General features: G+C 37.3%; 1 protein-coding gene across 1 annotated transcript in view; it reads left to right on the top strand.

The window, feature by feature from the left end:
- The window catches only part of LOC137628363 (uncharacterized), a 54259-nt gene extending 31649 nt beyond the window's left edge, over positions 1-22610 (top strand). The window contains exons 3-12 of the mRNA XM_068359515.1: positions 513-689; positions 966-1779; positions 2553-2781; positions 5777-6067; positions 7101-7215; positions 8006-8109; positions 8887-9057; positions 10121-10237; positions 10914-11117; positions 22021-22610. Coding sequence (XP_068215616.1) covers positions 662-689; positions 966-1779; positions 2553-2781; positions 5777-6067; positions 7101-7215; positions 8006-8109; positions 8887-9057; positions 10121-10237; positions 10914-11117; positions 22021-22194 — 2247 coding nt within the window. The 5' untranslated portion in view covers positions 513-661 and the 3' untranslated portion in view covers positions 22195-22610. The remainder of the gene's footprint in view (positions 1-512; positions 690-965; positions 1780-2552; positions 2782-5776; positions 6068-7100; positions 7216-8005; positions 8110-8886; positions 9058-10120; positions 10238-10913; positions 11118-22020) is intronic.
- Positions 22611-22900: the final 290 nt, after the last annotated feature.

Raw genomic sequence — 22900 nt, 5'->3', positions numbered from 1 at the left:
AGGTTAAAGGTGTCTGGTTTCGGTTCTAGTTTCGTAAGAATAGATATTCACCAGAATGTCAGCCGGGTAAGCCTAGCCCCTCACTGGGGTGCCCAAACACAGCAGTGACCTTCCCAGTAAACAGCTTAAACTCATGGTCCTGGGTGGGGGATCGATCTGCCGTCATGCGAATGCGAGGCAAACATGTTACCACTGTGCTAGTCAGGAGTACTGTAATACAAAATTATTATTATTATTATTTTAATTATTATTATTATTTTTATTATTGTTTTAATTATTATTTTAATTGTAATTTTAATTAATATTTATTATTATTTATTATTATTATTATTATTATTATTGTTATTATTATTGTTATTGTTGTTATTATTGTTATTATTATTATTGGTATTATTTTTGTTATTGTTGTTATTATTGTTATTATTATTATTATTATTATTATTATTTTATTGTTATTTTATTATTATTATTTATTATTTATTATTTATTATTTATTATTATTATTATTTCAGATGTAAGAGTTCAGGGAATAACCTTTGCAATTGGAGGACTGTGGACAGACGCCAAGGTCTGGCTCCAGCCTGAAGTATGGGAGTGTCTCTGTCTTACCTACGATAGCTACAATACTTCCTGGTCCCTTCATGTGAGTGGAAAGCTTAGGATGAAGGGAATCCTACAGAATAACAAAGGTAAGATTTATAATTATTGATATAAACTACAATTCTACAGTACGGTACATAATGGTTCAACCACTACTGGGTGTCAATTATATGTTTTTACACATAGATCATCTAGTGTCAAGTGAAAAAGTCAGTGTAACGTAATTGGTGATGTTAAGAAATTGAATAAATATATAAAGAACATTGAATTTAGAATTTTAAGAAAGCGTTCATGCATTGTGTGTATAAATATGTGATAGTTCTTTAGGATACTAATTTCACCAAATAATTTTATTCGTTTGAAAGATCGTCAACCACCCAAAGTGATTTCTAACGAAGGCTGGGTCGTGATTGGCCAAGACCAAGACCAAGTGGGCCAAGGTTTCCAAGCTGACCAATCATATTGGGGCAAAGTGGCCAGAATTAGGCTCTGGAGGGAGATACTTGGACCATCTGAATTAAATGAGGTGGCTTTATGCAGGTATTCCTCTGGAAATGAACTCATAAGTTGGCCCCCAGGCAAATGGAAGCTGAACCACACAGCTGTTTTGGTATCTGTACCAAGTGAAGATATCTGTAGGGACCCAGGACCATATCGGGTACTGCTATCTCCCGAAATGCCCATCGCGACCACTCGTCGTCTGTGCACCGCCATTGCAGCTAGGCTTCCAGTGCCAAAATCCTTAGAGGAAAACGAAGATTTCCTTCAATTTGTTAAGAGTGTTGACCCTGCCTGTGTGAAGATGGAAAGCGAGCCAATCATTTGGCTTGGCGCATCGGATGAAGTCACAGAAAATCTTTGGTTAGATGATAATGAAAGGCATCTAAACTTCACCTTCTGGAATTCTGGACAACCCAATGGTGGAACACGGGAGAACCAAGCCACTATGTTGGGTAACGGCCGTTGGGTGGATGTGAATTCTAGGGTCTACAGCTACTGTGGGCTATGTGAAAGCGAGGTCCCTGTCATGGTGGTGCTCAAAGGTCTATGTTCCGTCCTGCCGCATGATCGTAGGTACACTCCCCAAGGACACAGGAATACTAAGCCTGTATTTAGGGGCTTCTCGGCCTCTAGGATCTCATGGGATGATGATCAGTGGATAGTTGAGCACTCAAACAGGTACTGAGGATATTGTTTTTACTTGCCTTTATTCTTGATTTTTTTTTATAGAAAATGTGATAGACTTCTATTATAGATATATTCAATACATCTTTGCTTATTCTCAGTAAAAAAAAGAAAATAAGGAAACTTTTTAATCCATAATATTTTGTTGCATATAATTAATGATTTTATGTAAATATTTTAAATAGTCTTGTCTATTATTTTATTGTGGTGTATTTTTTCATAGCAAATATGAAATACAATGGCTTTTTATGGGGTGAATATTAATTTTTTGTACTTGAAATGATAACTCAAATTATGTAAATTCTTGAAGCAGAATATCAAACAAGAAGAGTAAGGGGAAATAGAAAAAATGAATTATCATACAAATTTCATTTTTGAAAACTTGACAATTTTTTTCAAGGATTTTCTGCAAACATTAACTATGCTGTTAATACTGGAATACATAGAGTTTTCTTGCTTGAGGGTACACTCGGGCACGCTATTCTATCTAATTTCTCTTTCTCTTGTTTTGTTAAAGTTTTTATAGTTTATATAGGAAATATTTATTTTAATGTTATTGCTATTCTTAAAATATTTTATTTTTCATTGTTCCCTTTCCTCACTGAGCTATTTTCCCTGTTGGGGCCCCTGGGCTTATAGCATCCTACTTTTCCAACTAGGGCTGTAGCTTAGCAAGTAATAATAATAATCATCATCTGTTAAATTCACCCTAGTATTTTCATATGAATCTATACTCACCATGAATTTAACTCGACCTAACCCTAAAGGACAGACATTCGCCTCGCCCACAAGCCTGCAATATCTTACGAAGTGCCTCTTGGGCGTAAGAAATGGACTTTATACACTTCCAACACCGACACAAAGGCTACCTTGGGCTTGGACGGCTGTGGAGACCAAAGTAGCTACATTACCTTAACCCTTACTGCCTGTGATGAAGAATCGTTTACCTGTGATGATGGTTCTTGTGTGGCCATGGAGAGGCGGTGTGATTTTCAGGTTCGTTTTTCTGTTGTATCAAGTACTGTGTTATTGTGGAGTTTGACTCTGTTTGCCTTGATCTCATTATTCCGCAGTTGAAGAATCGGTACGTCCATGATTATTTCATTGGTTTTTGTGTGGAGCTACTTTTTTGTTTCGGAAAATTACATCGTTGAGATATATTATGTATACAGTATATATATATATATATATATATATATATATATATATATATATGTATGTGTGTGTGTATATATATATATATATATATATATATATATATATATATATATATATATATATATATGCGTGTATATATAAATATATATATATATATATATATATGTATATATATATATATGTGTGTGTATATATATATATATATATATATGTGTGTATATATATATATATATATGTGTGTGTATATATATATATATATATATATATATATATATATATAAATTTTTATATATTTATATATATATATATTTATATATATATATATATATATATATATATATATATATGTATATACAGTACATACATTCTCTCTCTCTCTCTCTCTCTCTCTCTCTCTCTCTCTCTCTCTCTCTCTCTCTCTCTCTCTCTCTCTCTCTCTCTCTCTCTCTCACTACAAATGTTATTACGTAAGCGCAGGCTCATGAGCCTACCATAGGAAAGAAAAAATTAATCTGAGATTGTGTTTGCAATATCAAATTTTGCCCCAAAAGATTGATGATGGGCTTGAGAAAATTGTAATCTAACTTGGTTATAGATTCCCGCAGATTTATATGTTTTTTCCATGAGTTGAAATTTTTTTGGAGCTTCATTGAGATGCAGATCACTTTACAAACTGCACTTTATCAAACGAATCTCGCCATTTTTCGTTGATGCTGCTCTATACTTCATTTTACTTGTTCACTTACCCAGATTTCTCTCTCTCTCTCTCTCTCTCTCTCTCTCTCTCTCTCTCTCTCTCTCTCTCTCTCTCTCTCTCTCTCTCAATGTTTGGTTTTTTTTCAGTTTTTATTTTCAACCAAAATTCCATGGCATATCTTTCCCCTTAAAATGTTGTATATTATTTTTTTTTTCTAATTGGTACATATGTTAGGTTGATCTCATATTATTTTCCTATCCTGTGGGTTATTTTCTCCATTATTCAGATAATGATATTGTATTTATTAAAGTAAGTGCATGCTTCAGCATCAAAGAATACGTACTTTAGTTTCATCGTTCAAATTTCATAAAATATCTTTTCATTTATGTAGACTCTCATCATCATCTCCTACGCTTATTGACGCAAAGGGGCTCAGTTAGATTTCGCATGGGTCCCTGTAGACTCTAGTTGAGTTAAAATTTCATTTGTGCATTAAAAACACTAACTTCCTTCCCTGTTCCTTCTTCCCTGTTTTTATTAGGCCTGGTCAAGAAAAGTGGATACTATTATCCTAGACATTTATGAAAAATAAAAACTGTAACCATCTTCCATAAATGATTAAATCTTATCACAATAAAAGGTTTGCTAAAGAGGAGCTGGAATTTGCATTATCAAATTGTAGTTTAGAGGGATTATTATTATAATAATTTAGTTATATGTAAGATTATTATTACTGCCATTTTATTTACCTGCATTTCTAATACACAAAATGTATCATATGTCTTTTTGTGATACATCAGACAAGGCGTCAGTACCTTTTTTAGAAGAGTGTCAATGCTTTACTTCAGCATGCCGGTACCCTGTTAGTGGAGATCTGAAATCAGTAATCAATTGGAGATAATGTGTCAAGTGGTATATTTCTTATGCTTGAGATACAGATTCAATGTATAATTTAGATAATGTGTCAAGTGGACCATTTTTAAGCTTGGGATTCAGTGGCCTATTTCAGATAATGTGTCAAGTGCACCATTTTTAAGCTTGTGATTCAGTGGCCTATTTCAGATAATGTGTCAAGTGCACCATTTTTAAGCTTGTGATTCAGTGGCCTATTTCAGATAATGTGTCAAGTGCACCATTTTTAAGCTTGAGATTCAGTGCCCTATTTCAGATAATGTGTCAAGGGCACCATTTTTAAGCTTGAGATTCAGTGGCCTATTTCAGATAATGTGTCAAGTGCACCATTTTTAAGCTTGAGATTCAGTGGCCTCTTTCAGATAATGTGTCAAGTGCACCATTTTTAAGCTTGAGATTCAGTGCCCTATTTCAGATAATGTGTCAAGTGCACCATTTTTAAGCTTGTGATTCAGTGGCCTATTTCAGATAATGTGTCAAGTGCACCATTTTTAAGCTTGAGATTCAGTGCCCTATTTCAGATAATGTGTCAAGTGCACCATTTTTAAGCTTGAGATTCAGTGCCCTATTTCAGATAATGTGTCAAGTGCATCATTTTAAGCTTGAGATTTAGTGCCCTATTTCAGATAATGTGTCGACTTCCCAATTTTCACGCATGATGTAAAGAGCTAATGTTCTATTTTAGATAATTTGTTAGTGCTCTTTAACTTCAGCATGCCAGTACCCTGTTAGTCACACTTGATCAGAAATTAGTATTCTATTGGAGATGATGTGTCAAGTAGCATATTTTTTATGCTTTAGATACTGATTCAATGTTTTTTTTAGATAAGGTGTCAAGTGTACAATTTATAAGCTTAAGATAATGATTCAGTGTCTTATCTTATACAGTGAATCAAATTCCCTATTTTTATATATGAGGTAATGAACTAATGTTCTATTATAGATCATTTGTCAGTGCTCTTTATATCATAGCAGTCTCTGGACTTCTAGAGGTTAACCCTCAATTGTCTCCTCTGCATTTTCATTGAACATTAGCTTAGTTTTACTCATATTCACTTTCAGTCCTGCTCAAGATAATGATTCAGTGTACTATTATAGATGTGACGTTTTACGCTTAAGGTAATGAGTTAATGTTCTATTTTAGATAATTTGTCAGTGTTCTTCATATCATAATGAGGCTTTAATTCACTGCCCTTCTTGTAACACTTACGATAACCTCCACAGACTGACTGTCCTGACGAGAGTGATGAAACTGCCTGTTCCATAGTGACCCTTCCAAGTGGTTACAAGTCCAACGTCCCTCCTCGTATCCTCAGCCATTTGGAGGCTTATCCAGTGCTCATTCATGTCAACATTCTGGCCTTGGAGATTGTCACCGATAAGATGGAGATTGTGATGGATTTTGAAATTTCTCTCTCCTGGCTGGATTGGCGTCTCATCTTCAATAATCTCAAGGAAGACAGCATTATAAATTCCCTCCAGATAGAGTTGATGAAAAGTCTTTGGGTTCCACAGGTGAGTAACAGGGCATTTGAAAATCCCTGTATTGAGTACTGGGGATTTTTTTTATTCTCCAGGTGAGAAAACATTATGAATTTCTCTATCTAAATGTAGAGAAGAGCTTTTCTTATTATTGCGCTTAGTTGAGCAAGACTGCAATATAAATATACTCCTCGAAGAACTTTTTTTGGCTTTCTCCTTTCATTGATGCAAGATTGTAATTTCCTTCCAGGTAGATGTAAGAGTAAGAATTAAGAAGTCTGTTAATTGGGAAATTTGTATCTTTATATTCAGAAATTTGCCATACTTTCAAGGTTTTGCAAATTTGTCATTGACACTTCACAGTGTTTCCCTGTAATGATAACTTAATGTTTTCATCATTAAGGTAGTACTTTCGTAGCTTCTTTGATTGATTCTTTGAAAGATTGGTAAGATTCATGAGATTTTATGGATTTCAATTCCTATTATAAAATAATGTTTTGTTATGAGATGTTTGTATTATTGCTATTTTGGTTTTATTTCACAAAGCTTGGGTCTGACCATTTTGTGTTATAAGGCCACATGGCTACATAAATTGGTTTAGTTAAAGTTCCAACTCTAACTATTTTGGTGGTTAAGATGGAATCCAATGCCCTTAAATCAAGTGAGCTATTTAAGGTTCAAACTTAAAGTGGAATAGGTTAAAGTTAGGAGATAATTATGAACAGAAGTTTTCAAGAAGAGGCACACTCACCTCTAAATAGAAAATGGGACACAGAATTGCCTTAATGTTTATTTTTTATATTTTTAATGTGTGTGCATGTATGTCTTGCCCTATATAGTATATTTCTATGGCTATAAACCTGTGCATAATTACCTATAGACCTCTACTAGATAATGCATATATATATTTCCTAAAAGTATCAGTGTATTATATAGATGAAAATGTTGTTAGCCTTGAATCATTATTGTCCTTCAAGCAGGCAACTCTCATTCAGTATCTATAGTTTATAGTTTTCTTGATTAAGCAGCTATGGCGAGATTTATTAAATTATAGTTATGATTACAGGTATCATTCGGTAACGCCAAAGGGAACGTACACACTTTGGTGGATGAAGAAACCAGAGGGGTCATATTACGCCAGGGAGACGCAAGGAGGGGTGACTTGACCCGTGCCATGGAAGGTAAGGGAGCCAGATGTTTGTGTTCATTGCCATAATCAATAATTTTTGAAGTTTGGAGACCAAGTATACCTATAGAACTAGGTGGAGACTGTTATATTACCCTTCTTACAATCCTTTGGGCACTTTAGCCCTTCATGTGTTAGTTGTGCTGTAGTTTATATATTTTTTTTTTTAATCAACTATTCTATATTATGAGTGACAAAAATAACTATTTGATTAATTAATCGCCAAAAGTTTTGAATAACTTAATTCATTAATCATATAAATAACTATGTAGCTTGTATAAGTAATATGTTAATCTGAGAAGGATCAAAGATATTTTTCTCTTAAGCACTGCCCCTCCAACCCTCTGTTTCTTCAACAAAAGTACTAAACCTTGAAGTTTTTGCTGTTTAAAAACCCAGTACAGTACTAACCAAAATTCTTTACTTTTAAATATAAATGGATTCTCTATATAAATTTGTAGTACAGTACAGTACATGAAAATGTCCTCAAATATCTATTGATCAATTGGTTGCAGTTCATATGCAAAGTTATATAAAGAAAATAGCCTTTCATACTTCGTTTGATAGAAGACCTCTTGCACTTCTAATAATGGAAAGTATAATCCATGTTGATTTGAAATAATTAATTAAATAAATTACCTAAGACTGAACATTCTGGTGACAAAAGATCAGAGTAGATTGAAGGATATGTTATACAATTTAACTTGCATGCATACCATGAGCAGAAATGTTCTATGGTGCAACATTAAAAGTAGATGATTTAATAAATTATATTTTTTTTCCAGTGAATTTGTTCAAGGGAGCAGACAACCCAATTCAGCTGACCAGAAAGCACTCGGCCACATACATCTGCAGTCTTAACTTGGCTCTTTATCCCTTTGATTCTCAAGTGAGTAGCCTAAGTAGACGTTCCAGAAAATTATCCTTGACTTGACACCTCTAAATACATCCTCATTATGTATGTTTAAAGGTTTAAAGGTCGCTCATGAATGGCAGAGGAAAGGAACAGTGACATTGCCCTAGCAAGCAGGACAATGCCTAGAGACTGACCATTTATATACATATGATCAGTGCCCAAGCCCTCTCTCCATCCAAGCTAGGACCAAGGAGGGGCAGGCAATGCCTACTGGTGACTTAGCAGATACACCTATAGGCCCCCCCCCCTCCTTAGCTCATAATGATGGTGAGGTTGTAGCGATCAAAGGAACTAACGAGTTTGAGCGGGACTTGAACCCCAGTCTGGCGTTCACCAGTCTGGGATGTTACCACATTGGCTACCAAAACCCTAATAGTTTACTTATAAGTGATGGTTGAATGAACTTTGGATGCTAAACATTTTTCCATGAAATTTCTTCAACTCATGATTTGACAACCACTTTGCCATAATGTTATTGAAAATTCGATATATTTCTGTTATAAATTCTTAATAAGTTAATGTTCTTAGCGTAACAAATACTGGAATTTCACGTTGTACATTCGGATACTTTGTCGTTCCACTTTTGTTTTTAAATCAGCTTTTCCATCTTGATATGGACTAATGCAGAAATAAGTTTCTCTTAAAATGTCTATAAAATTAATGATTAACTGACTGCAAAGACATGACAGAATGTTAATCAATACCTTTTAAGAAATTCTTCACACTAATGCTGAGTGATATCCCTTACAGGAGTGCTATTTCAGCTTTGTACTGACATCGGCCAGAAAAGAGTTGCTCAATTTACTTGGCTCTCAGAAAGATGGCGGTGTTCTATACAGTGGGTCTTGGCACCTAATGGAGTACACCATAGATGATGTTACTATGGAAGATGGAAACCACACGGAATATAGTGAAAAGAGGGTAATTATGCTGGGAGAATAGTTTGGTAAATTTACTATAGTCCATTTCTTTTAGCGATTCATATTTGCACCGACTCGCGGCGGTGCCCTTTTAGCTCGGAAAGGTGTCCTGATCGCTGATTGGTTAGAATTATCTTGTCCAACCAATCAGCGATCCGGAAACTTTTCCGAGCTAAAAGGGCACCGCCGCGAGTCGGTGCAAATATGCATCGCTAAAAGAAATGGACTATAGTACAGTAGTCTTGAAAAATGCAGTGAAAAGTAAAAGAAAGTTTTCCTTGGGTATACAATCTTTGTATGATTAATCTATTTTTTTATGGTAGAACCAAAGTCAGTTTGAAAATAACAGTATGTTAGTTAAATTAAACCCCCATAGAAGGGTATTACCAAGGTTTTATGTAAAATGTGTATGCAAATCTCTAAAAGAAATGGTTAAAAGTAATGAGTTTAGAAAAAAGTTTTGTAAGTATGTCTACTAGTTTTTGCTTCGTTTTAGCAACTTGCTTAATAATCTTAAATGTGTTTTGCAATAACTTTTTAATATTTTGAATCTATTGGTCTATAACCTTCACATTTCCATATCTAGTTATGCTTTCAAGGCTATATGATGTATGAGGTATATAAGTTTCACCATACTTTTTATCACATACTTAAATACATATGTAGTGCACTACTATTGTGTCATATTTTTATATATCAAAGAGATCCTTAAATGATATTAAGGAAAGTAAATTGAAAATAGGATTTTATTTTGCTAATTGTAAATGAAAATAGGTTATTATTTTGTCAAATTGGAAATGAAAATAGGTTTTTATTTTGTCAAATTGTAAATAAAAATAGGTTATTATTTTGTCAAATTGTAAATGAAAATAGGTTTTTATGTTGTCAAGTTGTACAATAGACTTTTTTAGAGCTTTCGTTCATCCTCTCTTGACTTAATCAATGAAAGAAGATAGACAGAAGTTCTAAGAGAATTTTATTGTATTTTTAATGAAATAAATCATATATATTCTGCACAAGTTTAAAAGTTAAACAGGAGATTTTAGCTACTTTTATTTCAACAGATACTGCTGCGTTTCAGACGTCGATTTGAATTTGCCATCTTCACGTTCTTCATTCCATCGTCATTTTTTGTATGCATCGCATATCTCACAACTTTTTTTGCAATAGAAAATACTCAGGTGAGAAATAGTTCTTTTGCATTTTAATGTTTTCATTTGGTATCGAAGAAGATTAACTACTATTTTGTCATTTTCACACGGGAAAAAATTGAATACCTTTATATTTTCATTTTAGAGTAGAGGTCCCCTTTTTTGTTTTGTTTCATTTGTTGATGTCGGCTACCCCCCAAAATTGGGGGAAGTGCCTTGGTATATGTATGTATGTATTTTCATTTTTGTATGGGGGAATAATATGCAGTTCATATTTCACATGTTACACCACAAATTGTTTTTTGTGTATGATTTCTAATATTCAGATGATTTATATGAAATGAATAAAATAGTTTCTCTTACATGATTAGTAAGGTCTTGCAAATGTCTTAAATTAGAAACGAAAAGCAAGACTTGAACAAACTTGAAATTTCCTGCTTACTTTACGTTTAATCACACAATAGTTTATATCAATATTATTTGTAATATTTTCACATCTACTTCATGTATTACAACTACTGTACTTCTAAAATGCCCCTCATAATTTTCCTTAAAAGATCTTACAAATACATATACTGTAACTAAAGCCATCTTATGCAAGAGTTATCTAATACAGTAGCTTATCTTTTCTTCTAAAATAAATATTTTGCGAGATGTAAGGTCTCCTTAACTGTTTCACAACTGCAATATTTATTTCATCCTGCAGGTACGAGTGGTCATTGCCTTGACCGCTATGCTGGTTTTGACGACACTCCTCAGCCAAGTGTCCAACCAGCTTCCGAGGAACTCGTACTTCAAAGCCATCGATATGTGGATGTTTACGTCCATCGGCCTCATTTTCGTTATTCTGATCATGCAGACAGTCATAGACGTCCTACACAGGAGGGAGAAGGCCTTGAATAGCATCAAGGTAATGCCATTGATATTGTCATCATCATAATTAATGTTATTACTACACCCATGCAATTAACCCTTTTACCCCTAAAGGACGTACTGGTACGTTTCACAAAACTCATCCCTTTACCCCCATGGACGTACCGGTACGTTCTTGCAAAAAACTGCTATTTAAATTTTTTTTTTTCATATTTTTAATAATATTTTGAGAAACTTCAGGCATTTTCCAAGAGAATGAGACCAACCTGACCTCTCTATGACAAAAATTAAGCCTGTTAGAGCAATTTGAAAAAAATATACTGCAACATGTGCTTGAAAAAAAATAACCCCTGGGGATTAAGGGTTGGAAATTTCCAAATAGCCAGGGGGTAAAAGGGTTAAAAGCATTGGTAATACTGTATAAGAGAGGGTCTAGACGACAAGTCCTGGCCATAGGGATATTAACATCCTGAAGCTTGAGCCTAGATATTGTATCCTCATTCTGCACGCTTGTATAAAGGTTGTGGTGAGAGAAGCTAGCACCAGGCTAGACAGAAGCAGATCAATCATTTCCTGTAGATTTATTCACATAATAAACATTCTATACATATGAATACATGTTAACTGGTATGTAAAAACATTACTTTTAAAAGAGGGAAGTAATTTCAAAGAGCTGGAGCTAGAGGATGCTTAGATTACTGGAATGTGGTAGGAAGATTGTTTTATAGATAAGATGATGTCTGGCAAATGGTAAAATTTACACTTTAGATTTTTATTTAGATATTTATTTTAATGTTATTGTTCTTAATTTTTTTTTTCCTTGTTTCCTTTCCTCACTGAGGTATTTTTCCTGTTGGAGCGCCTGGGCATATAGCATTCTGCTTTTCCAACTAGGGTTTTAGCTTAGCAAATAATAATAATAATGATATAGAGGCTATGGCACTACCCAAAACTAGAGAACAGTGGTTTGATTTTGGAGTGTCCTTCTCCTAGAAGTGTAGCTTACCATAGCTAAAGCCTCTTTTACCCTTACCAAGAGGAAAATGGCCACTGGAACATTACAGTGCAGTAGCTAACCACTTTAGGAAAGAAGAATTGTTTAGTAATCACAATGTTTTCAGGTGTTTGAGGACTAAAGAAATTGTGAAAAGGATAGGCCAAACTATTTGGTGTACAGCATGTGTAGGCAGAGGAAAAATGATCCGTAACCAGAGAGAGGGATCCACTGTAGTACTGTCTGGCCATTCAAAGGACCCAATAACTTACTGGCGGTAGTAGCTCAATGGGTGGCTGGTACCCTGGCCAACCTATTGCCTATAAATGCCATTAATTATGACCAGGCTTCCGAAAGATAAATTATTTTCTCATGAAAAGACAAGAGGAAGATAGAGGAAGGGGCGAGAAACCTACAACCTGACAATTAATGCCATGTGAGTTGTCTAGAGTTGTCAATTGTATATATGAGAGCCCTTTATTCACTTTCGTCCAACATAAGTGGATGTCTTTTTTTTTTTTTTTTAGAGTAATTGTTCATGAAGAATTAACAGCAATTGCACATTCTAATGAAGGAAATCAATAAGAGTATTTTTTCAGTCTTGTCTTGTCACCGATGAATGCTATTCCTTTGTGTATTACAGTTATGTAATCGATGTTGTCTCTGTGTTATGTAAGTCAGTACAGCATTATATTGCATTTTCATTGAAGATATAGTTTTATACAATAATAAAAGAATTGGGCCATATTTAACTAAGCTACCATTTTATTAAGGATGTATAGAATTCAACCCATTCATGAAAGCTGGTTATGAAACTCATAAAATTCAGTGAATTTTATAAAAAATGTCGATTACTGTATAGTACAGTATATCCTGTAATCTTTTCAAATCTGAAGTTTATGATGACAAGAAAGTCGTGAGCCTAGGAATAAATATACAGTAATCTCATTAATACAACTGCAGCATCCTTCACATTGGTTCTGATAGTGAGAGCGAACCAGAATCTGATAATGATATCATTATTACTATGTAAACTACAACCTTAGTTGGAAAAGCAGGATGTTATAAGCCCAAGACCTCCAACGGGGAAAAGTAGCCCAGTGAGGAAAGGAAATAAGGAAATAAATAAACTACTGTATATGAGAACTAATGAACTATTGAAATAAAATAATTTAAGAGTAGTAACAACATTAAAACAGATATTTCATATATAAACTATAAAAGGAGACTTATGTCAGCCTGTTCAATATAAAAACATTTACAGCAAGTTTGAACTTTTGAAGTGCCACCAATTTAACCACCTGATTATGAAGATCGTTCCACAACTTGGTCTCTGCTGGAATAAAACTAAAATAATGTGTAGTATTGACCCTCATGATGGAGAAGGCATAACTATTAGAATTAACTGCATACCTATTATTAATAATAACTAAATATCTTGACAATAAAAGTAGAAATTGAATATTTAAAACATGAATTTGGTTTGGCTGGTTGTAAATATATTTTGAAAAACAGATGGTGTTAACTTGATTTATTATGTTTAATTATGTATGGCCTCCTTTTGGCCTTCCATTACTATATCAAATACCAATAGTATCCGTTATTATTTTCATAGTGATGTTATCACCTGTGACAAACATGGTTCTCATTCTTATGTTTATGGCATTCAGGCCTTATCACATAATGACATCATGCCTGTTTCATATTAATGAATGGGCAGGGGACAATCAAAGTTTGTGTAAGCTACAGATAACAACTTTTATCTACAGAAAGTGTGGTTACTAATGATGGCATTTCCAGTGGTAAACAGGCTTAACTTATAACAACAAGGTTTGGCCTTTCAAGTATAATTTTGTTCTACTTCAGCTTTGTTGTACACGTTTTGTTATATACACTGTCTGAAAGGCCTAAAGAAAGATAATGAAATGATGAACATAACCTAGTTGATTCTGTTCCTTGTCTTCAATGGTGACTTTAGGTTTATTGTTATTATTGATAGGGGTATAGAATTTATGCCAGCCACAGCTCTCTTTCTAGTGGGTAGTAGTAAGTAGGTTGACCAGGGCACCAGCCACCTGTTAAAAGATTGATTGATTGATTGATTGAGAGTTTTCTGACATCTAAGGTCATTGATGTTGAAATACTTTGACCAGACATTACTACATTAGATCCCTCTCTCTGGTTCTGGCTCATTTTTCCTTTGCTTACACATGCACCATACCGAATAGTCTGGCCTATTCTTTCCGCATAATCCTCTGTACTTATATACCTGATAACACTGAGATTACCAAACAATTCTTTTTTTGCTCAAGGGATTAACTATTGTACTGTAATTGTTCAGTGGCTACTTTCCTCTTAGTAAAAGTAGAAGAGACTCTTTAGCTGTGGTAAGAAAGTCTTCTCCAAAATCAAACTGTTGTTCTCTAGTCCTGGGTACTGCCATAGCCTCTGTACCATGGTCTTCCAGTGTCTTGGGGTAGGATTCTCTTGCTTGAGGTTATACACAGGGTCACTATTCTATCTTATTTCTCTTCCTCTTGTTTTATTGAAGTTTTTATATTTTATACATAAGATTTATTTTAATTTTTTTACTGCTCTTAAAATATTTTATTATAATTGTTAATTACTTCTCGTGAAGTTTATTAATTTTCTTATTTTCAATATTAATCTTACCCGATAATCATGTAGCTGTCAACTCCGTTGCCCGACAGAATTCTACGGAAGGGATACGCCAGCGATCGCTATACAAGAGGGGGGTGTACTCACAAGCGCCACCTGTGGCCAGGTACTGCAGTACTTCTTGTTGACACCACCTCAATTTTTCCTCTGTCGTGCCTCCGGCTAGACCTACATGGATACGCTGTTGATTCTGGAGTTTTTTGCTCACGATTTGGTGATGTATTTGCTCTAGAGTTTAGCTTTCGCTATTCAGGAAGTTTTATCATTAGCTTAGCTAGCTTTTGGAATTAATTTGATTAATTATGGTGACGAAGAGAGTATGAACTCTCTTTCACTTTTAAATGGCCGACCCTTCCCTTAGACGGAAGTGTTGGTGTCTAAGAGAGTATAGACTCTCTTTCTTAATTTTGCTTAACAAAAGTTATAGATTTATTTTATATCTCTCCGCCTTTTATAGGCCTCTTCGATTAACTTCCTTTTATTATAAACTTATTAAATTTAATTTTTATATTTGTTTATATTCGACCTTTCCTAATAGTAGGCGGTCTTTTCTTGGTACCGAAGTTAATTAACATTGAGCCCGTCATTTCGATTTTACCTGTTAACATATTATGCTATTTTAATGTTTTTGAAAGAATTTCTTTGATAGTCTCGTACTGTTTTCAAAGTTGAACTAACGTTTTGTTTTGTCTCTGCAGTTGTTGACGTTCAGAACGTTCAACTTGCGCTCTATCGTTACGATAGAGAGAGAATTTTCACGGTGTCACGTTGCAGTAAGAGTAACCGTTTCTAGCGTTTTGTTCATTCTTTCTTAGCTTAATTGTTTTAATTCTAATAAAGGAACTTTTTATTTGGGAAATCTTTCAGTTTTTTTCCTTTAACAATAATATGTTTTAACGATATATATGATTGGGCTCTTCTCTCAGGTTCTAAGTCAAAAGAGAGAGAGAGAGAGAGATAGAGACGGAGGGAGAGAGAGGAGGATAAACGTTTCGTTCAAGCGAGTAACGTTGTTATCGTTTTTGCTCTTCTCCCTAGTCTCTTTAGGGGAAGAAGGTAAACGTTTCCAGAGTTTTATTCTTGTTCTCAAGCTTTATGCGGTGAGAGATTTTAAACGTAGTTTATTTGATCTAGTGTTTAGTCTCTTTCCAGCCACTGAATTATTTATCTTTCATTAGATTTTTCTGTTACATTGTAATTCTGTTTTCGCAATTACTAACTTTTAAGGAAGGATAGAATTGCGTGTTTCAGGTACAAACCACTTAAAGTTTCGAGTTCAGTGAAATAAGTGCAAACAGAAAATCAAAAGTGATAAGTGATTAGCGCAAAGTGTTACAGTGTTGCGTTCGAGGGTTCGTCTGTTCGTGCCAGTTGTTCGCCTAGTCTGGGACCTCTTACAAGCTCCCAAGCCCAGGGGAGAAGTAATGTCGAAGGACTTATGGGTTCAGCAGGCCTTGATCGACGAACAGACGTTTTCCCTCCGTGGTTTCGGGTGTATCTACACACGTTGCCGACGTGATCACCCCACCCACACAAAGACGAGAGAGCCCTTTTATTCCTCGTCTGCGGAAGAGGTTTCTCGCAGAAACCATGGACCAAATCTTGCAGCTTTTAAGTGCAAGTCGGTCCCTTCCGCACAAGTCCAACTCCTAGGTGTAGCCATTAGCACTGGGTCATTTCGGACTTGCTGCAGTACGACAACTGCACACCTCCCAGAGAGGCAAAGTGGTATCGCAACAGGCAGTAGCTCCGTCTGTTGCCGCACCAGCTGTTTTAGACCCTCAGTCTCAACGGACAGTAGCTCCGTTTGTTGTTGTCTTTCTTAAACTCTAGTGGTCTTTGCTGCAGACAATGCAGTCTCAGCTTGCGGTGTTGATGCAGGAGTTTCAGGCAGAGAAGGTTAATACACCTCCTCCTGCGAACGCTCCTCCTCCTCTGCGCAGTACAATCTGCCAGACGTATGAGGTTGAGGTTCCTCAAGCTACCTCCATGCGTGAGCTACCGCGTTGGGAGTTGCCAGTTACCAGCGTTGTGCAGCAACCTCCACCTTCCTTAAGGCAACCTCAACAATGGGAACAGGAGTCTTATGCCTTACTTCCTCCTCTTCCTTTGAGGCAAGAGTTTCTTGCAGTTAGACCATCTTCGAGGCAACAACCTCTTGAGGTACGACAACCTCTACCATCCTTGAGGCAGCCACCTCAGCTCTCGCAGCTGCTACCTCCACTTTCCTCAAGGCGAGAACCTCAACTCTTGAGGCTAGCACCTCAAGAACCTCAACTCGTGAGACAGGAACTGCGTTCTGCGCAGCCGCTACCTCAACTCTCGCAGCTCACACCTCAAGAACCTCAACTCGTGAGACAGGAACCTGCTACTGCGCATCCACCTCAACCCTTGAGGCAAGCGCAACTCTTGAGGCAGGAACCTCATGCTATGAGTCAGCCACCTCAACGCATGCATCTGCCACTTTCTCCTCAGCTTGAGCCTCTTCCCATTCAACTTTGAAATAACAAATGACAATAATAACACCTCATTACTTTCATAACTGGCATTTGTAAAACATATACATGTATGCCTACACAAACATTATGATAATGGAGGTTATTCGTATTAATTAAAAAAAAAAAAAAAAAAAAAAAAAAAAAAAATATATATATATATGTATTCCTTGCAATATATTTTTAACAAAATCGCAAAAATATGGCAAAAATATCTTCAAAACAAAAATGAATCATGAGTTATGAATGTAATGTAAATATTATGTTGATATTAAAACCCCATGCAAGCATGCATGAAGTAATGCAGTGTTGCCAACAGGGCGAGTTTCCCTTTCCTGAGATGAAGTAGATTATAGTACGTATATTTAGTGCAGCTTAATTCTACGATTATCATGCCGGCTATCAAATTCATCAACAAAACAGTCTAAATCAATTCCCTCGGCACGTGCACTTTCAATGGACAGTAATGCGATATTACTCAATCTAGCACTGGTCATGGAATTTCTGAGAAATGTTACACGCCATGCAACATGCTCTGCTTACCTTACAGCATGCTCTACATACAGCATGCTCTGCATACAGCATGCTCTGCATACCTTACCGCATGCTTCTCAGTCACACATCTTTGGTTGTTGCCAACTCACTAGACTGTCAAGCAGTTTCATAACGTTGCCTTCTAGTCTGCTGCTTTTGCACCAGTGAAACCCTCACTGAGAGAACTTAGCTTTTCTCGGATATGGTCCCTGTAGATGAGAAAGTGCTTTTCTCCCTCCTTCTGATATTCCCTTGAGGACTCTGTCATTTGGAGAGGAGCCTTTAGCTGCGTAGCCTCCTATGGACTTTTATTTAAGCATAACATGCTTCCAGGGAAGGTAATGGTTCCACTTCAGTCGCTAACCCCGTCTGTTACCACACCTGCTCCCATAGACCTTGAGCTGTGTTGCAAGACATGCAGTCCAAGCTTAGTCCTTGTTAGAGGATTTTTTGTTTACGGAGTCAGTGTGTCACTGGGAAGACGTTCAACAACCAGCAGAAGTGACTTGTTGTGACGCAGTGCGGCAACCTCAGCAACCCGATAAGGAGTTGTCTGTACGACCCAGACAGTCTAGACAGCTTCGGGTTGTCACTGTACTTCCTCGCTTCCCCATGGTTGACAGTTCACAGACTGTGCAGCAGGACCATGATCTTGTGTCCGGCTTCGTCAGACGACTGGCTTTTAAGAGCTCCCACAAGTCGTCGCTGTCTGGAGATTCTCAGATGGACTATGGATCTGACCAAGGAACTGGGCCTCCTGGTCAATTTTGAGGAGTCCCAGCTCGTCCCATCCCAGACCATTGTCTACCTGGGTATGGATCTTCAGAGTCGAGCTTTTCGGGCTTTTCCGTCGGCCACAAGGATCTTCCAAGCCCTAGAATGCATCCAGAGCATGCTGAGAAGGAACCGATGCTCAGTCAGGTAGTGGATGAGTCTAACAGGGACACTTTCATCGCTGGCCCTGTTCATCGTGTTAGGGAGACTCCACCTCCGCCCCCTTCAGTATCATCTAGCTGCTCACTGGATAAAGGACATGACGCTAGAGACGGTCTCAGTTCCTGTTTCCGAAGAGAGGAGGTCTTCTCTCGCGTGATGTAAGAACAGCTTTCTTCTCAAGGAAGTCTACCTTTGGCTGTTCAGAAACCCGACCGCCGTCTCCTCTCGGACGCATCAGACACGGGCTGGGGTGCGACTTTGGACGGACAGGAATGCTCGGGAACATGGAATCAGGAGCAAAGGACACTTCACATCAATTGCAAGGAGTTGTTGGCGGTTCTTCTGGCCTTGATAAACTTCAAGTCCCTCCAGCTTAACAAGGTGGTGGAGGTGGACTCTGACAACACCACAGCCCTGGCTTACATCTCCAAGCAGGGAGGGACTCTTTCGTGGAAGTTGTTCTAGATCGCAAGGGACCTCCTCATCTGGTCAAAAGATCGAAAGCTCACGCTGGTAACGAGGTTCATTCAGGGCGGTATGAATGTCATGGCAGATCGCCTCAGCCGGAAGGGTCAGGTCATCCCCACAGAGTGGACCCTTCACAAGAATGTTTGCAGCAGACTTTGGGCCCTGTGGGGTCAGCCAACCATAGATCTGTTCGCTACCTCGATAACCTAGAGACTCCTGTTGTATTGTTCTCCGATTCCAGACCCAGCAGCAGTTCACGTGGATACTTTTCTGCTGGATTGGTCCCATCTCGACCTGTATGCATTCCCGCCGTTCAAGATTGTCAACAGGGTACTTCAGAAGTTCTCCTCTCGCAAAGGGACACGGCTGACGTTGGTTGGCTCCGCTCTGGCCCGCGAGAGAATGGTTCATAGAGGTACTGCAATGGCTGGTCGACATTCCCAGGACTCTTCCTCTAGGAGTGAACCTTCTACGTCAACCTCACGTAAAGAAGGTACACCCAAACCTCCACGCTCTTCGTCTGACTGCCTTCAGACTTTCGAAAGACTCTCAAGAGCTAGGGGCTTTTCGAAGGAGGCAGCCAGAGCGATTGCCAGAGCAAGGAGAACATCCACTCTCAGAGTCTATCAGTCTCAAGGGGAAGTCTTCCGAAGCTGGTACAAGACCAATGCAGTTTCCTCAACCAGTACCACTGTAACCCAGATTGCTGACTTCCTGTTACATCTACGGAAAGTAAGATCCCTTTCAGCTCCTACGATCAAGGGTTACAGAAGCATGTTGGCAGCGGTTTTCCGCCACAGAGGCTTGGATCTTTCCACCAACAAAGATCTACAGGACCTCCCTAGGTCTTTTGAGACCTCAAAGGAACGTCGGTTGTCCACTCCAGGCTGGAATCTAGACGTGGTCCTAAGGTTCCTTATGTCATCAAGATTTGAACCTCTCCAATCAGCCTCTTTTTAGGACCTCACATTAAAAACTCTTTTCCTCGTGTGCTTGACAACAGCTAAAAGAGTAAGTGAGATCCACGCCTTCAGCAGGATCATAGTTTTCACATCTGAAACGGCTACATGTTCCTTGCAGCTGGGTTTTTGCTAAACGAGCTTCCTTCACGTCCTTGGCCTAAGTCGTTCGAGATCCCAAGCCTGTCCAACTTGGTGGGGAATGAACTGAAGAGAGTACTTTGCCCAGTTAGAGCTCTTAGGTACTATCTAAAAAGGTCTTAACCTTTACGAGGACAATCAGAAGCCTTATGGTGTGCTATCAAGAAGCCTTCTTTTCCAAGGTCTAAGAACTCAGTTTCTTACTATTCAGGCTTCTGATTAGGGAAGCACATTCTCATCTGAAGGAAGAAGACCTTGCTTTGCTGAAGGTAAGGACACATGAAGTGAGAGCTGTGGCTACTTCAGTGGCCTTCAAACAGAACCGTTCTCTGCAGAGTGTTATGGATGCAACCTATTGGAGAAGCAAGTCAGTGTTCGCATCATTCTATCTCAAAGATGTCCAGTCTCTTTACGAGTACTGCTACACCCTGGGACCATTCGTAGCAACGAATGCAGTAGTAGGCGGGGGCTCAGCCACTACATTCCCATAATCCCATAACCTTTTAACCTTTCTCTTGAATACTTTTTATGGGTTGTACGGTCGGCTAAGAAGCCTTCCACATCCTTGTTGATTTGGCGGGTGGTCAATTCTTTCTTGAGAAGCGCCGAGGTTAAAGGTTGTGATGAGGTCCTTTAGTATGGGTTGCAGCCCTTGATACTTCAGCACCTTAGAGTTGTTCAGCCTCCTAAGAGGAACGCTGCGCTCAGTAAGGAAGACGAACTTATTTAAGGCAGAGTAATGGCTCAAGTCGACTTCCTTACCAGGTACTTATAATTTCATTGTTATTTTGAATAACTGATAATATGAAATACGGGATACTTAGCTTCTTGATATACATGTACACTGGTTTTCACCCACCTCCCTGGGTGTGAATCAGCTACATGATTATCGGGTAAGATTAATATTGAAAAATGTTATTTTCATTAGTAAAATAAATTTTTGAATATACTTACCCGATAATCATGATTTAATTGACCCACCCTTCCTCCCCATAGAACCAGTGGACCGAGGAAAAATTGAGGTGGTGTCAACAAGAAGTACTGCAGTACCTGGCCACAGGTGGCGCTTGTGAGTACACCCCCCTCTTGTATAGCGATCGCTGGCGTATCCCTTCCGTAGAATTCTGTCGGGCAACGGAGTTGACAGCTACATGATTATCGGGTAAGTATATTCAAAAATTTATTTTACTAATGAAAATAACATTTTTCTTTCCTCACTTGGCTATTTTTCCCTCTCGGAGCTATTGGGCTTATAGCATCTGGCTTCTCCAACTATTGTTGTAGCTTAGCTAATAATGATAAAAATAATAATAATAATAATTTATATATCAGAAGGGGTAATTTAAATGAAAAGTGTAATGATCTCTTGCTACTGTGCTAAAGTTAGAGATTTCTATAGACTATTTACTTATGTTGTTATTGTAGTCTGGAACTTATGATGTTAAATATTCTAGAATTTTTTTTTTTTTTTTCATTGATGCGGTGTTTCCTATTCAACATATTTCCACCTCTTAAGTGCCTATCAATACTGAATTACTTATGTACCTAAGAGGTAAACCTGTGTAATGAATTTATCTAAACTGTATACACAGTAAATAAATTGCATATGTATACTGTATGTCATTTAGTAATTTTTTGCATATCCCCATGGATGCAAAGGATCATAACAAATTTTATACTATATAGTGATGTTAGTTTGGGATTCCTTCATTCATTCCTTTACCTCCTTTACAGGTGATACCAATTGACAAGACACAAGTTGTGAATCTTCCATGCTACGAAGGATTGGTAGAAACTTATCCGTCAACACCGCAAAGGATCATGAGGGGAATGCAAATAGGGTTCCCTATTGTGACGGCCATACTTGTTATTATTTATGCTACCTACTTGTCTATGTCTGTCCATTAAGTTTTGTAAACTTATTTTTTAAGCTGTTGGTATTGAAAAGACTTTTAAGGCTACTTCTTTTGTAAAGATCTGTTAGTTAATACAGATGAACTAAGGTTTTAAATCCCACGCAACACTAATATACTGTACATTTTTCTACTGAAAATCAGGAAACTTTGGCTTATTTTGGTCTTATATACTCGTATGTCAGTCTGATTAAGTTAACATTTCGATAGTACTGTAGTTCATTATGTATATTTAAACAGCTTGTGCCTTACTGTCGTTTAATTTCAGGTATTATAGCAAAGTTTTTATCTGCATGTGCTGTACCTTTCTTCTTCCTGTTATTCTTTGAATAGCCTCTGCCTCACTGTCAATTAATTTCAGATTTTATAGCAAAGCTTTTAGCTGCATTTGCTGTACCTTTCTTCTTCCGGTTATTCTTTGAATAGCCTCTACCTCACTGTCAATTAATTTCAGGTTTTATAGCAATGTTTTTAGCTGCATTTGCTGTGCCTTTCCTCTTCCAGTTATTCTTTGAATAGCCTGTGCCTCACTGTCAATTAATTTCAGGTATTATAGAGAGAAAAAGGTGGAAGTAAAGCGCAAGGTACGTGAGGCAAAGAGGGCAGCTGATCTTAGGTGGGGTCAGGGACTGGGTCAGTCATATGAAGAGAATAAGAAGAAGTTTTGGAAAGAAGTGAAGAGAGTAAGAAAGGCCGGCACA

The sequence above is a fragment of the Palaemon carinicauda genome, chromosome 36 (assembly GCF_036898095.1).
Source record: "Palaemon carinicauda isolate YSFRI2023 chromosome 36, ASM3689809v2, whole genome shotgun sequence".
Classification (NCBI taxonomy): Eukaryota; Metazoa; Arthropoda; class Malacostraca; order Decapoda; family Palaemonidae; genus Palaemon; species Palaemon carinicauda.
Note: the sequence above shows the minus strand (reverse complement) of the source record. Positions and strands in the feature narration are given on the sequence as shown.